The sequence below is a fragment of the Cryptomeria japonica genome, chromosome 8, assembly GCF_030272615.1.
Source record: "Cryptomeria japonica chromosome 8, Sugi_1.0, whole genome shotgun sequence".
NCBI lineage: Eukaryota > Viridiplantae > Streptophyta > Pinopsida > Cupressales > Cupressaceae > Cryptomeria > Cryptomeria japonica.
This window is the reverse complement of record NC_081412.1, coordinates 439,508,831-439,525,812: the sequence shown is the minus strand read 5'-3', so window position 1 is coordinate 439,525,812 and position 16,982 is coordinate 439,508,831. Positions and strand designations below refer to the sequence as shown.

General features: G+C 36.3%; 1 protein-coding gene across 1 annotated transcript; it reads right to left on the bottom strand.

Moving 5' to 3' along the window:
• Positions 1 to 14,909: 14,909 nt before the first annotated feature.
• On the bottom strand, positions 14,910 to 16,806 carry LOC131052999 (NDR1/HIN1-like protein 6). Its single transcript, XM_057987621.2, has 2 exons — positions 16,741 to 16,806; positions 14,910 to 15,911 (listed from the first exon to the last, which is right to left on the bottom strand). The coding sequence occupies exon 2, from the start codon at positions 15,651 to 15,653 to the stop codon at positions 14,940 to 14,942; it is 714 nt and encodes a 237-aa protein (XP_057843604.2). The 5' UTR covers positions 15,654 to 15,911; positions 16,741 to 16,806; the 3' UTR covers positions 14,910 to 14,939.
• Between the last annotated feature and the right edge of the window lie 176 nt (positions 16,807 to 16,982).

Here is a 16,982-nt window from a genome sequence, read left to right as displayed (position 1 = left end):
TTGCAAAATTTTAGAGGTGATTGCATAAAAAACCCTAAATTTTCTTTTTAGTAATTAAACTTGTGAAATGTTTAATTGATAATGCTTGTTTCAGATCTACCCTTCTATTACAAATTATCAATTCATATTTGTGCCTTAATTTTGAAAATTAAGTGGTTAAGTGTTAAAACCCTAATTTTTAAAACCCTCTTGAGTCAACCTTTGTCCGACAATTTCACTGATCAAAACATCTCCAAATCAGCTGTAACTTTGGATTCCGCAATAAAATCACAATATCTTTCATCCCTGAAAATTTGGAAAAAAGTTGCGAGGACCGTGTGCACTCCGAGCGCCATCGTCCCCGACATTTTTTCCGAAATTTCGGGAGCTAGATCTTACTGTATTTTCCTGCTAAAATCCAGAATTTTGGCTGATTTTATCAATTATAACACTTTCAAAATTACAGTCAAAGTTGGTCTTGTGATTGCTTGGATTAAGGCTTTTAAACATTCAAAAATCATTGAAACTGGAATTTTGTGTCAAAATTGTGTTCTTACTATCCTAAATCTAAAAAGTGTGTTTGCATTCATTCGAAATTTCAGTGCTTTATTCAAATTCTTGCAATTCGTGACTTTTGAAATTAAGTGCTTAATTACAACAACTTTAATTTCCGCTTTCAAAATTGAATTTTGCGTGAAATTGAGTCAACTTTTGAGTTTCAAAACTTGCATTGCTTTTGACATTCCCTCTAAAATCATAAAATTCAAAATTTCAGTTTCCCTCTCTTTTTCAAAATTCAAATTTTGCATTTTTCGACAATCTTGGTAGGGTTCAATTTCGACATTGCAACTTTAATTTGGCCTACCTACAGATCGTAAAATCACTCAATTTTTTCAGATTAGCTTTAAAATCATCATACCTTTCATCCCTGCAAATTTTGAAAAAAGTTGCAAGGACCGTGTTGCACTCTGAGCGCCACGGTCCCAGACATTTTTTCCGAAATTTCGGGAGACTGTCGTGATTGCATTTAACAGCTTAAATCCAGAAGATTGGCTGATTTTACTGAAAATTGCTACCTCTAAAATCAAAATTTTCTCTCCCTCTCTAGTGCATGAGTTTTACAACGATAAGCCCTACCTACACTATTCCCGTTAGACGAAGCCTTAGAATTAAGTCTTTCCAAGGTTTAATTACTGAGGAGATGGAACCTAATTTGAATGGTCTTTTTAACGAGGACATGGGTAATTCCTCTAATCCTCCTAATGATGAAGAAGCTCTCCATGAGGTTTCTGAAGAACAACTTTCAAAATTGGATAACCAATTTGACGATTTTCGACAATGGATGTCTCAAGAATACCCTGATAGTCAAGCTCTTCCTTTAATTGAGGGTCTAAAACGTATGCTTCAAAGTGATAAGAATGGAATTGATATTTTGCGTGGTATTGCACACATTGTGGATTCGAATGTGATGCCTATGAAGAGTTGTGCTGAAAATTTGGGTTATACACAACCTCCTACCCAAGTCAATCATTCTATTCCTTTGATGACTTCTATTGCTAGCATACCTACCTTTACATCAAACATAATGGCTACTTCTACACAAGACATTCCTCCTATGATCACTAGTCATGGGGGCAATCCCTCTTCTTCAATCAACCCTCTTCCTTCATTTAATCCGACTTCTTCATTCACTCCTTCAATGAGTGTTCCTATTACATCTTCACAAATGAACATGACGCAAGGGGGCAATTCATTCAATCATTCCATTCCTCCTTGTAGTGTTCCTCCTGTCCAATCATCTCGTATGACTAATTATCATAGAGTCCCACCACCTTACTCTTTACCTTCTTTCAATAACATAACACCTCCATCACAATCTAACACGTCTAATATGAAATCTTCGACTGAAGCGACCGTTAACAATCTTGCACAAACTGTCTCTTCTTTACAGCAACAAATTGCTTCTATGAATCAATCTAAGTTTAGTGTGCCCACATTTGATGTTGCGAGCCCACTTTCTCTTGACATTGTTCGAGCTATTCCTCCTAAACATGTTGAAATTCCACATTTGGAACTTTATAATGGTAAAGGAGATCCTCTAACACATGTTAAGACATTTCAAACAATATGTACTGATTTTGCTTATGACCAAAGGTTGCTTGCAAAATTGTTTACTAGAACATTAAGAGACAAAGCCCTACAATGGTATTGCTCGTTGCCTTCCTATTCTATTACTTCTTTCGAACAACTTGCAAATGTTTTCATTCAACAATTTCAAAACAATATAAGTCCTAAAGTTACTTTGATTGATTTAATGCATTGTAAACAAGGTGTTAAAGAAAAAGTGACTAATTTCATTGGTAGATATAAGCATTTGTATGCTCAAATTTCTTTTCCAGTGCCTGACAATGATATTCAAAGAATCTTTATTTCTAATTTACAAAAAGATATTCGAGACAGACTTCTGTTTTCTGAGTTTACTTCTTTCCAACAGTTGTGTGCAACTCTTCACAATTATCAACTGACTGTGAGTCAAATGGAACAATCACATCCTATGGCTCCGAGTGATAAGGGTGATAGCAGTCAACAACCATTTGGGAAGTTTAAACCGAATAGAGATTCCATCAAATTCAATGAAAACATCATCAACAACAATGTGAATGCAGCATCAGGTGTGCCTCCTATTTCTAAATTTTTCAAGAAAGAAAGAAAGTATACTCCTTTGAATGAATCATTGCATAGTATTATGAATAAGTTATTGGAACAAAATGTGCTTACTCTTCCTCCTATAAGGCAAATTGATCCTGCAAAGATTACTTCACCTTATTTTGATAACAAAGCTTTTTGTCAATTTCATCGTCAGCCTGGGCATGATACTGAAAAATGTTTTTCTTTAAAGGGTAAAATTCAAGATTTGATTGATAATAATACTATTTCTGTTTCTGGAGTGAATGATAAAGGCAATACATCTGTAGCTCCTCCTAACCAAAATCTTCAGATTTTCACTGATCCATTACCTTCTCATACCTCTAATGCAATTGAGGCTAATGATTCCTCTCTCTCATCTGATGGTCTTGTGTCTATGACTCCGAATGTGATTAACTTTGTAGAGCAGCAAGAAATCCCTAAAGAACCTTCCATCACATTTGATTCCAGTGAAACCATCAGGGCACCTGATGGTCCTTTATACATAGTTGCAAAAGTCAAGAATACACCTTGCCGTGGAGTGCTTATTGATCCTTCATGCATGGTTAATGTTATTACTGAAGAATTTCTTTTTACTTTGCAATTGAATCAAGTGATATATGACAAAACAGATGTGATTGTGAAACTATTTGATACATTTTCTTCTCCTGCAATTGGTTCTGTTACATTGCCTATTGAGGTCCATAACAAATCCCTTGATGTGAACTTTGCTATTATTCCATCTTCCGAACAATTTTGTGTGAATCTTGGCTATCCTTGGCTATCTTCCATGAAAGCTATTGCTTCTCCTATTCATAAGTGTTTGAAATTTCCCCATAATGGTGAAGTTGTTACTGTCAATCATAGTCTCTTTAAACCAGCTGAAAGAACTTCTAGCGTTCCTATTGATTACTTTTGGCCTAAACAATTCCAATCTCTTCCTCCGCGAAGTGATCATCTTTTCAAATCTTATCAAAAATGGAAAACAGATATGATCCTATCTTTAAGTGAACCTAGAACACCCAAACTTGACATTCCTATCATTCTTGAGAAGGAAGTTCTTCCTTTGAAAGATAAAACTAATGTCTTTCCTCAAGAAGATTCCCAACCCATCCCTATGGATGTGACTATGTCTATATCTAATAAACTTCCTAAAAGTAGACCTATACCTCCTCGTCATGATGGACTTGGTCTCCTTCCTAAACCAAATATTCCTCCCTTATATGGAGCAGTTCCTCCTCCTTCTTTTTATAGAGAGAAGAGACCTTCTTCTTCTCCTATTATTTAGCCTAAGAGACCACAACCTAAACACCCAAGTGATAAAGATGAGAACATTCCTCCTCCTCAATCTTCTTCACTTCCTACTAAGACTAGACGAAATCGTTCTACACGTGAATGCCGACGAAAGCGTCGTCTTAGAGCTCAAGCAGCTGCTTCTCAAACTTTGCAATCTCCAAAAACACCTTCAACAAGCATTATTCCATTTTCTCCAAAATCTCCTAAACATAAGATGCATGATGGTCTTGATCCTGTGCGAGTTAAAGATACTATTTTTATAAATCTTGATGATGATATAGATGAAAATGTTATTCATGATGAAAATGTTACTCCTCTTGCTTTTGGTAGTGAATATGAACTTGTTGATATTGATAACCATTTATCTAATGAATTTTCTAAAGCACTTATCCTAGCTCCTAGACAAGAACAATGTGGCTTGGAACATGAACATAGCCCTTGTTTGGATCTTGTGATAGCTCCATCTGCTGTGTTGGATGTTCCTCCTCTAGCGTGTTCCCTGCCTTCCCGAAACATTGATCAGCAAGATCGGGAGGTAGATGACGTGCTAGACTAGTTACATTAGCATAGCAGATTCTCTCCTCCTCTCTTTTGTTACTTTGTCTATATGTTATTCTCATTCTTCTATTTGTTGTCCTTAGTGTTGTCTACTTGAGGACGATGCAAAGCATTGAGATCTCTTTTGGTCTCTCTCATGTTGACTCAAAAGACACATGTGTTCCCTTCTTCTAGGTCACCTTCCTTGATTGGGGAATGAAGAACCTGCATACATACATATGATACACATGAATTATCATACAGCATACTGACCCCGAGGAAAGCGAAGTCACCTTGTGCTTTGTGTTTTGTGTCTATTATCCTTGGGTTTATCTCACACTTGGGGGCTAAATCCTTGCGATAACGTGCTCCTTTCCCTTCTCATTCTTATATGTATCACTACCTTAAAGCAATCACCCCCGGTGAGGCATGTGTGATCGCTTTAACGTAGGGGGGCATACATCCCATCCATATCTTTTCAAGATACTTGAAAATTTCTTGACAAATTTAGCTTTGCCTTGAAAATTTTTGATATCTTTCTTGCATGACTCATAGTGAGGGAACCTTACTACTGACAGTCATGGTTCTCCCTCGTGATCTTCCCTTTTACTTTGTCAATCGAAGTCGTAAGATCCTTAGTCCACTGGGGGCTTGGTGTGTCTTGCCTCCTTGACGTGGTGAAAGTCTTTCAATGATTGTTCCTTGTACTTTACCGGAAGTATGAGCATACATACTCCCGCTAAAGTGGGGGCTAAATGTAGCATCCTAAAATTGTGACACTTGCAATTTCGACTGCATTTCGGTCTTCACGATGGCGACGCAACACACAACCTGAATGGAGACCCCGAAACCTAATTATGACACTGAAAACTGCATTTTCTTGCACCCTGGCCTGAACCTCCTTTGCACCCTGCTGTCCTGGGAGGTGGGACCAGAGCGCCCAACGCCCTGGTCCTGGAGGACCAAGGCGCCCAGTGCCCTGGTCCCTGGGTCCTATTTTGGGCCCGATCTCTTTTGGACTTCGGGTCTTTTTGTTTGCAAATTGGAAATTACATTCCCTGGTCGGCCTAAGGTCGGGAAAATCAGTCTATCAGCCCTAAATGACAAGTATATAAACTACATTTTCCTCTTTCATTCGATATGATGGAAAAAGCATGGAAACTATACTCAAGCATTCAAGCATTCAAGCATTCAAGCATTCCTTCAAGCAATTGATCATTTCAAGTCTCCATTCAAGGCTAAGTGTTGCATTCAAGACAAGGATTCAACCATTGAAGAGGAGATCACATACTACATGCTACATACAACATACTACAACAACATACAACATCTATACCTTCGCACATAAGGATACAAACATCCTTAGAACAAGGTATTAGTACTTGTTTTACAGTCATTTACATTTACAGCACTTGCTCATTTCTTGGTTAATTCCAAAACCGGGGTTTGACCTAAAGGCAAACCCCTAATCCCTAACCCCCCAATCGTCTTCGCTTTTCTGTGTGTAGGTTGTAGGTACGCGGCTGAAATTGAAGATCTGGAATCCTTGTGCAGAGACGAATAGATCCCCCTTCGTTTCGCAGATTTTTCGGAGGACCGTGGCGTCGGGCGCCATCGTCCCGACAACTTTCGCTCAAATTTGCAGGACAGCGCCGTATCGACATTTCACTGCTAATTCCAGGTCCGCAGCTTCATACTGTATCCCTATCTCAGTTTATAAGCGAATCTTTCTCACTTTCTATGCATTTCTAGCTTAATTCTTCTATGCACATTCTTTACAAAAGAGGGTAGCCTTGCTGTCATAACCCTTGAAACTCATTTAGCATCCAATCTTGCATTGTGTGGGATTGGATCTTGTGGGTTTCAACCCCTCTTTTGAATGTAAAGTCTCTCCCCTAAGTGAAAACCATCAACCCTAGCGAATCTCCCTTCTCTCTCCTCGGAGTTGGAAGAGGGGAGAGCAACTAGGGTTCGATCGCGATTTTCCGCTTTACACTGGGATACCACATATCATAATCCATTGTCTGCTTCAGATATTTGAATATCCTCTTGACTACCTTCACATGTGTTTTCTTTCAAGCAACTTGAAATATTGCTACCATACATATTGCTTGCATAATTTCAGGCCTAGAAGCAGTCACATATAAAAAAACTCTCAATCATGGATCTATACTTTGTTTGATCAGTCAATGGGGATACATATTCTTTTCTAAGCTTACACCCTATCACCATGGGTGTATCAACTAGCTTGCAATCTTCCATCTCAAAAAAAATTCATCACCTTCACATACTTGGTTTGACAAATGAAAATACATTTATTAGACAATGTGATCTGCAAACCAAAGAAAAATGATAGCTCACCTAGCATGGACATCTCAAATTCATTTTGCATTGCCTCGACAAAAAGCTTGCACATCTTATGACTACTCCCTCCAAAGATAGTGTCATCGATATATAGAACCATAATTAACTAATGATATTCTTTACAATTTTAATGTATAAGTTACTATCTAGAACACCTATTCTAAATCCTTGTTATTGTAGGTATGGATCCAATTTGGCATACCAGACTCTAGGGGCTTGTTTCAACCCATACAACACCTTCTTCAGTTTACATATAAAATTCTAATCTTTTGCTAATGTTAGACCTTCTAGTTATTCAATATATACTTCCTCTTCAAGATTGTCATTTAGGAATGCATATTTGACATCCATTTGATATACTTTGAAGTTCTTATAAATTTAGAATGCGAGAAAAAATTTAATTGCCTCTAATCATGCCACATGTGCACATGTATCTTCAAAATCAATGTCTTATACTTGTGCATAGCCCTTACAAACAAGTGTCACCTTGTTCTTCATTACTTCTCCATCATCATTCAGTTTGTTCTTGAACAACCATTTAGTTCAAATAACATTCTTATCCTTAGGTCTAGGGACAAGCTCTCATGTCTTAATGTTGATTTTGATGTTGATGTTGATGTATTATTCACAATCTATTTGATCTCTTCTTGCATAGCTTCAACCCATTTGTCATCTTGACAAATCTTCTGAGAAATTATTGGGTTCAACCATGAAAAGTAGAGAGAAAATTTCAAGTTGTTAATCTTGTGAGTTCTTTGCAATTTTTCTCCTAGTCTAAACTCGAACATCTTTGCCATTCATAATTTGTTCTTCTGGATGGTTTCTGTAAACACTCTTTGAAGGTTCCTTTGTGTCATTCCTTTATGTTTCCTCTTCTACAAAATCAGGTATGAATTAGTTTGGGTTCATCTGAGTAATCATCAGATGTTGAGACACAAAGTGAGTCCCATTCAAATTTCACATGTATGCTCTCAACAATCCTACACAACAGCATATTATAGAATTTGCATCCCTTGCTCCTTAAATAGTATCCAACAAAGTATCATTCATTTGATCTTGCATAAAATTTGCCAAGATTGTCATCATCGCGTGTTATGTAACACTTTCTTCCAAAAACCTTGAAGTGACTAGCAGACGTTATCCTTCCCGACCATAGCTCATATAGAGTTTTGGAATTGTTTGTTCTTAGACATTCCCTATTTTGAATATAAATAGTAGTATGAACTACATCCTTCCAAAACCTATTAGTAAATTTGGACTCATTCAACATGGTTTTTTCCATTTCTTGTGTTGTTTTATTTTTCCTTTCAACCATCCTATTTCGTTGAGGTGTTCTTGTTGTAGAACACTATCTCTTTATGCAAAGTTTTTCACAATATTCTTTGTTGTCACAAAAGTCTACACTCTTGGTCATCAACCTTGTGACACATTGAAACAACCTCCAAGTGTGGGACCTTTCATATTGTGAGGTTGAGTCTTTGGAGAAGGTCGAATTCCTTATCAATCAGATGCAGGTGTTTGTCTAACCTGACACTAATGAATCCTAATCTTTTTATCTGAGGGGGAAAATGGAGAAATAATGGTTGAAGGGGAAAATGAGGTTTGCACGTAGATTTAATTATGATCTTCCCTACCTATAACTGCACAAAACATCAATAAGACTACCCAAGGATGCACAAAATCCTATCCTTATTAGTATCCTAAGGATGAGTGAAGGTTGGAATTCGATAGAATGAAGAGAGAGATTGTATCAATACACATACAACAATCATAGAGGTATCAACACAATCACTAAATCTTAAATAAATAAATGAGAATGCATTCAAACAATAAGTCAACACATTATACAACTTGTCCAAACTGAATGAAGACAAAAGGAGTAGATTTTATTAATGCAAGGCAAGGCAAATTTACATATGTAGAGAAAAAATAATCTTCTATAAAAGAAATAAAGAAGATGATAAAAAAAATTACAAAATTTGCCTTTGTAGTTTGGGCGTAACTTAGGTCGGATTGCAGTTTAGAAACACTAACCCTACCTAGGGTTAGGTTACAAAATATCAGTGGGGAAATCCAATCAAGAAATGATTTGATCTTTCATGTATATCATCTCTGCAAATGTCCTCTTCTACTAGGAAGTAGGAAGAAGAAAAAAATCTTTGCAGATGGAGAAGGTTATGTGTTTATGCATCTGAGTAAGCTTGCAGAGATAAAAATTCTTCAAAATGCATTGAAGAGTTGTAGGTGGCAGTCAAAATTGGTTTGCACATCAAGTCTGGAGTTATGGTGGAGGTCTGAGAGTGGTTGACTGAATTATGGTTGGATACCAAGTGTCGACTAAGAGAAGAAAGAGATTTCAACCATCCAATCAACCATCACCCATGACAAGGATTTAAATACTAATGACTCCTACAAGTTTGAATCTCGATTGTTTGACCCGCCATGTCGCGGATAGATGGTCGCACAAGATATCACCACATAATCATCCAAGGGGCCAAAATGAGTTTAAAACATAGTCATTAGATGCCCTCTTTATGAAAATCCAAGCGTCACCATCGCACCACGTATCGGACCCAACCCAATGAACCAATCACTACTCATGGAAGGGACCCCACCATGGACTATGGCCCTTTCTACAAAACAAGCCATTTCACCAAGATGTTTTTTCGCTTTGTCTCCCATAGGAGGTCTAACCGAAAAGGCCCTCGTCACTCAAGGCCCACCAATCCAAGTATCCACCGAGACCACTTGGCAGTCACTGACTTGTCCACCTGGGATGACATATCATGTAGGACCCTCTACACCCTTCGACCCTTTCGACAAGACATGGATTTTCGGCCAAACACATTTTCACCTTTGTCGCCCTCAATAGTCTAGTTGAAAAGGCTCTTCGCTATCTCTTGTAGGCCAGGTCTCACCATGATCGATGACATGGCCATGACATGTCGTTGGGTCCCGCCATGGACTTCAACCTTTTTGCCAAGACTGAACCTTCAGCAAGACACATTTTCACCTTTATCGCCCTTGGTAAGCTATGCCAAAAAGCCTTGGAGTTCGCCAAGAGGAGGTCATTGTCCTCCCAAAAGACCTAAAGTTTGCCAAGGCAAGGCCTATCGATAAAACTAAAATCTTGCTCTTCCAGCCTTGGAAGCTTTGCCAAAAAGGCCAAGGACCCCGCTTTTCGGTAGGAGGAAAAGAAAAAACCATCCCCGTCATGGAATTAAACTCTCCAGCTGATGGAACTTTAGTGACTTGACCACCTGGGCCAGTCAACGCTCAATTAGAATTTAGAGCCCAAAAAGAATTAAAATCGCTTAAAAGCCTTAACACTTAGGGTTTAGGGTTTTAGGGCTCAAAAAGAGGTTTTCCCTCAGGGTTTTGGCTAATCTGAAATGTCTTAGATCGATAATCTTCAGGGCTAAGGATGACATGAAATTAGTCAACATTCTTCAAATTCATCTGATGTGAATTCTTTACCTCTATCAAACCTTTAACATTTTAATCTTATACAAGTCTCATTCTCAACCATAGGTCTGAAAGTTCTGAATTTTTTAAATGCTTCTAATTTTTCCTTCAAGAAACAAACCTAAGTCATCCTAGAAAAATCATCCATGAAGAGCATGAAGTATCTTTCACCATTCCAATCTTTTGTCCTTATAGAATCACATAACTCAATATGTACCATCTCTAATGCCCTTGTAGTTGAATGTTCTGTGGTCTTGAAACTCATCTTTATCTAATTTCCAAATTAACAATGTTAATACAAGGTGTTCGAAGGCTTTATAATGATAGGCATACCTCTTACCGCATTCTTAGAGCTTAATTTGACAAGACTGACAAAATTCATATGGCCTATCATTTTATGCCATAGCCAACTTTCATCCTTTTGACTCATGAGACACCAAGTCCATTCTTTCCTTTTATCTCATTAAGTATAAACATATGTTCTTTGTGCATCCACAATCACTTTGTCAACCTTCTTAATATCACAACCTTTCTTATGAAATACAACGTTGTATCCATTATCACACACTTAACTAACACTAAGTAGATTATATTTGAGTCCTTCAACAAACAATGCATTTTGTGCAATTGTTCTTCCATTGTCAAAACTAATTGAACCCTTTCCTACTATAGTTGCAAAATCATTTGATCAAAATCTCATTGTTCCTTTACTATTCTCCTTCAATGAAATAAACTTACCATTGTCTCGTGCCATATGATTTGAGCACCCATTGTCAACTTACCAAGTACTATTCTCATTTTGTGTGTGAAATGTTGTTTGGACAAGAAGAGACTTCTCTTCCTTAATGTATTACCTTTTCCTATTCTCATTTCATAGGAAAAAAGAGAACGAAACAATTCATCCATATAAAATATTTAAATATTTAGCTTCATCAATAGCAAAGACTTTTGAGTCTATCTTGAGAGTAGAGACCTTAGTACTTTCTTCACAATCAAAACATCTTTAACTTCTTCACTGGGTCCTCTGATCGCATTGACAACTTCATACACTCAAAGTAGTTAATTTACAATCTGTTCATCTTCTTTCATCTTGAAACCCTCAAATTGAGCTTTGTAATTTTGCAACTTAGCTTACTTTACCTTGTCATCTTCTTCATAGATACTCTGCAATTTTTCCCAAATTTCTTTTGTATAAATTTTGAATTTGATAGTCCACACAATACGACATTCCCTACCTCTGCATTGTTCTCATATTCCTTCTTTTCATCTAGAGTTGTTGGTGATGTAGTAGGAGGTGTGTATCCAATTACAACTGATTGCCAAATATCAAATCCTAATGAGAAAATATAGGATTCCATCCTAATTTTCCCAAAAGCATAATCTGTTCCATTGAACAGTGGTGCCTTGTTAGATAAAGCTCCTTCATTACTAGTCATGTGTTCAAGTCCAAGATCTACCTTTAATGGTTAAGATTATACCTAAGGAACCTTTCTCTGATACCAATTGTTGAACACACAAATATATTAAGAGGGGGGTGAATTAGTATACCATAAAATTCCTTTCTTCTTCTCACTTTTTAATCAGCCACAAATTAGTGATCTTAATATAAAACCATGCAAATGATGAAATCAATCAAACAACCACATAACACTAGGATATACATAAAAAACCCAAGATGGGAAAAAACACAATGAGAAAAACTCCTTGGAGCTACTGTTTGAATCCATCCTCACAGGCAAATCAAATGATTACATTCAATTTGAATGCACCAACCTTTGGGAGACACCAATCCCCACTTATAAGATGATTCAAATTTAGAACACCAATTCTAGGAGAAGACCAATTCTCTTTTACATCAAATAGGAGACCAACCCAATTAGAAAGCAAAAGGCTCATTCAAAATGGAACTTTCTAATTCTACTTTGTCATTTTAGAAATTTGGTTCACACACTTTTAGCTCAACTTTGCAATTTTCTTCCAACCCTACTTAAAAAGATATCATAATTTGTACATGTTGCACTCTTTATTTTGTTTTGCAACTTTCAACTCTTCACATTATACATGCATGCTTAATTCATCATCACCAAAACACCATTACACAATTGACGTATTTATACAATTTTATAGATTCCACTGCTTAGAGGTTGGCCTATATAATTGTATACTCCAACACAGAAGAAAATAAAAATTAGTTACACTGGAATCATACATTGTCAATTCTGGTTCAATTTTGGTTCATTCATTATATCGGCCTACACCAATTTCTTACCTATAGCTAAGCATATCCTCAACTCCCCATAAATCAACTCAATTGGCCCATTCAAAATTAACATATTTTATCATGTTGGCCTATGTAAGTTCTCATAATATATTTTTTGTGCCAACAAGAATTCTTAATCTTAGCCATTTTACCACATTTAATTTGAGCCATCAATATATATTTGACACTGGACATATGTCAACATTTGGTATTGGGCTTAGTTTGATCAATACACTTCATCAATTTCATCCTATGTGGTGGTTGCAAGCGTCACATCATCGTCTTCCTATTTTTCTTTATTTTGTTCCTTATTGACAACCTTGTTAGACTTCTAGCTTCAAATCACACCCACTTTTGAATTTTCATCGGGATTCATTATTAGTTCTCAAACTTGTGATGAACTTCGACATTACTTTTAAAACTTGTGTCAAACTCCATCATTACTTTTAAAACCATTATCAGACCTCGTTGATGCTTTTCAAACTTCTATTGGATTTCAACACCCTTTTTCATACTTGAACACCTTTGCTAAAACATCTTCACTCCAACTTCAAAATAATCTATAAGACTCCACCATCTAACCTCAAACTAAATTATTTTTTATTAAGTGTCGGGACAAGAAGTAGTTAGAAAACTAAGTTGGACTTTACCACCAAATCCTAACCTTGTTCACTTTATTCCCCTTCTTCTTCTTTCTTCTTTTTTTTGATGACGATTCATAAAAACATGATAAAAGCATTTGTGGACATCGCCATTAGATCTTAACCAAGTTAGGAAGTACTTGTGCACTCTGTTGCTGCATCCTAACTAAGCAAACTCCAAAATCACTTTCAACGTGCTAAGTCTGGAACCCAATGCTCAACTTTCAAAGCTAAAGGTAGTCATTATGATGAGTTATAAAACTTGTATAAGACTTCAATGCCACAACGTAATTGTCGAACCAACTTATAAAACTTGTAGTTGTTGTAGACTTTGTCGCTCCATCCTAAATGAGTGTAACATTGCCAAGTCAGACCATGAGGCCACTTTCAAAACCAGGTTTAGAACCTGATGTTATGCTTTGATGCCTCATCCTTTCTTAGGTTAACATTAATGTGTCGAGCCAAAACAAAGCTAGAAAACTATGGTGGACTCTAACACCACATCCTAGCTAGGTTGGGAAACCTTTCTGGAACCCAAAACAACTCCAAACTCTGCCCAATGCCTTAATAATTTGTCTTGTGTTGAATTGATAAAGGCAAGGGCATGTCTATAAACCTTTGACATCAATAAAAAACTAATCAATGCCAAAAATGAACGTTACTTTCATCTGCATTGAAATTATAACTATGACATCCTTGGTGACAATGATTTCCTCCATTCTAGATTGGAGGTTGCTAATCTAACCAATTCTCAGTTAGGTGGGTATTCCATTATCTACAAATAGCACAATAAGTTGAATTGGCCTTTATGGTTTTGACTTCTACATGTAGGGTGGCAATGGTTCTTTATCCTTGTGCTTTATGATAGCCATTTCAAACATGTCCCTCTCGAGAATAGTATGTACACTATATCTTCTTTGCCTTCTTTTGTTGTCCTTTTGCTATGATTTCACTTTGAATGATCAGTTTTTGAATTTGTAATTGGAGGTCCTTGAGAGCTTCTTTGGTTTCATCATTTTTTATCTTCCTTTAGGGTTTTTCTTTAATCTAGTAGGCTATTGTAATTAGGTCTATGTAGGAGTCAAATATTCTTCCATCAAAAAGCTACTCTAATGCCTTTTTGTAACTTGAAAGTAAACCATTCAATTTTTTGTTTCTTTGAGAGTGGTTCTTCTAGTTTGTGACAAAACTAGATTAGAACCTTTTATTATATCAATCTAATTTGTACCACCAATTTTTTTTAAATTACCAAGATAAAATATAAATTAGATCTCTTTAATAGGACATGTCAAGTAATGAACCATCTTTAGTTGATATGAAAATAATCTCTAGATGGGGTTCTTCCCATAATGTTTTGGTTAAGTGGTGGTGTTCTTGTTAGGACCACTAAGATTCAAATTCCCGTTGGGTCATAGTAGTCACACCCACTTAACCTACAATTAATTTCTAGATTGAACTACTTTTTTTACAATCAAGAATTTCAATTAATTTCTAAATTGAACTACTTTTCTACAATAAAAAAATTTCAATTACTTTCTAGATTGAACTACTTTTCTAAGGTAAAAAAATATGCTAACCAAAAATTCATCTTAGTTGTCAAACCAAACAAATTTTAGATGAGAATTCAAACCATTCATACGAAATCCACAATAAAAATTTACACACCATTCATAATATGTGATATTAAAACCATGGTAAAATTTTCTATGCCCTCATATTCTCAACCTGCAGCTTCCTCTTTGAATTCCTGCAGTCTGGTTAGACAAGAGCCTCATTACACTGAGGTCACATCGGACCTTGAAATCAAATTTCATGGATTTTAAGATGCCCATTTTGATTGTCACGGGAAAATCCATCCCTACATTCAAATGCACATCTCCATCATTCTGCTGATCCTTTATACTGGAACTAAGCTCCTTAGGAAAATGTAGCCCATTTGCTGTAAGTCTTGCCTCTAAAGTACTAGTATTCATATGACCCTGGTGAAATCCAGGAAGACTGCCCCTGCACATAACTGTCTCATAGTGGGAGACCCACAAACGATTGCTATTTTTGTAGTCAATACCAATCCTTTTGTTCGGATTTTTCGCTCTGATTATAACATCCATAACAACTAACTCTCTGCTCAAATTGAATTCATGTACTTTAATATCCTCCACAGAGTATTTGGGTATTCTTGGCTGGAAAACTAAGAATAGAATGGCCACAAGGATAACCACTAATACAATTAAGAAGAGAAGAAACCGTAATATCCAGGGCAGGCAAGATGAATGCTTTTTACACCTAATTGGCAGAGAGGCATCTTCAATCTTTCTAGTCCTGGGCCCTGGAAGTCTAAGAACTTGATCCTTAGGTAATTCTATTACATAAACACCTGGTTTTAGGTTATCCTTATGTGATGTATATAATCTTTCGTAACGAGCCATTGATCTTATTTGATCTTATACCAGAGGCAGATTTCCAGCATCAGAAGCCCGTTAAACTAGATTGGGCTTTAGGTGATTCTTATCTTCTGTCGTTCCTGCTCTATCTCCCCACCATTCAGTTGAAGTCCAAGGTCATAAGAATGAATACAATCTGGTAAAGTACGAAGTCACGAGGTCCAGTTTCCATTCAGTTCATATAGTATCAAAGAGCATGTCGTGCTAGTGTCATCAATCACGTTAAAAAGTTTATCTGACACACTGAAAAAAAAAAAAAATCAATTTTATTCCTACGACAACACGTAAATTCAGATTGCTCTGTTACCCAAACAAAATCAAGAGAATAAGATATTATTAACACTAATAAAACTGTACTTTTTTATGTAACAATTAATTTCTGAAGAACTAATGTTTATTTCGAAACAATCCGGACAGGACCAGAAAAAACCCATTATCCTAGTGTTTCTAGTGAAGCCCCAGTAGATGAGAATTACAATCCATCCTTCTAAAATTACCAAGTCTAACTGAAACCCCCAAAATTACAGCAAACAGGCAGGGGTGATGAAATGTTTTGTTGATTTGAATTTGGCTCATCTTCTCCCTACATTGATTTGTTAAATCATGATAATAGTTGTCTCTTCTCTTTCTTTTTAAGATTTTGTATGTGATCATCTTCCTCTTTCTGATGATGGATTGTTAAATGCAATCCAAAACATCATTAAAAAACATAATCTTCAAAAATTGCAGGAAGCAGTGATCAGATGTTTTGGCGATCGGGTTTATCTTTTTTCTTAAATTGATTTATCGAATCATGATAACATCTATCCTTTGTTTTCCAATCCTCTTGTCACTTCCTCCACTACCCTTATTTCATAATTCTAAGATTATGTCTGCAATTCAATTCTTCATATTCCTTTCTGATAATAGATCTTTGAATGTAATCCAAACCATTGATACAAAAGACATATACATAATTGATTACAGCACTGCGAAAAAATTATGCCAACTAATTCAGACCAGCAAATGATCTACAATAATTATTCAAGACAATCTATAAGAATTAGGAAAACAGAAGTTCAAAACCAATTACCAGTTATAGCAATCTTGCAAAGAAGACGTAGTGCTCCAATGTGCTCAAGTCGAGTGCAAGAGCAAGAACAGGAAATTTAGTTAGATGAGAATGAATAAAAGCTTATAAAGAAGAGATTTTGTTGCAAGATGTGTTCCAAGCGTGGATAATGGACGCGGTTTCTTGTTGATATTGTCCATTGCGTGTGTGCTTATCTCTTGACTTATTCTCATGGACTTATTCATTTCATTTATCTTTGAAAT

Excerpts from the sequence above, each read along its gene's own strand:
- LOC131052999 (XM_057987621.2), bottom strand. The coding sequence starts at position 15,653 with ATGGCTCGTTACGAAAGATTATATACATCACATAAGGATAACCTAAAA.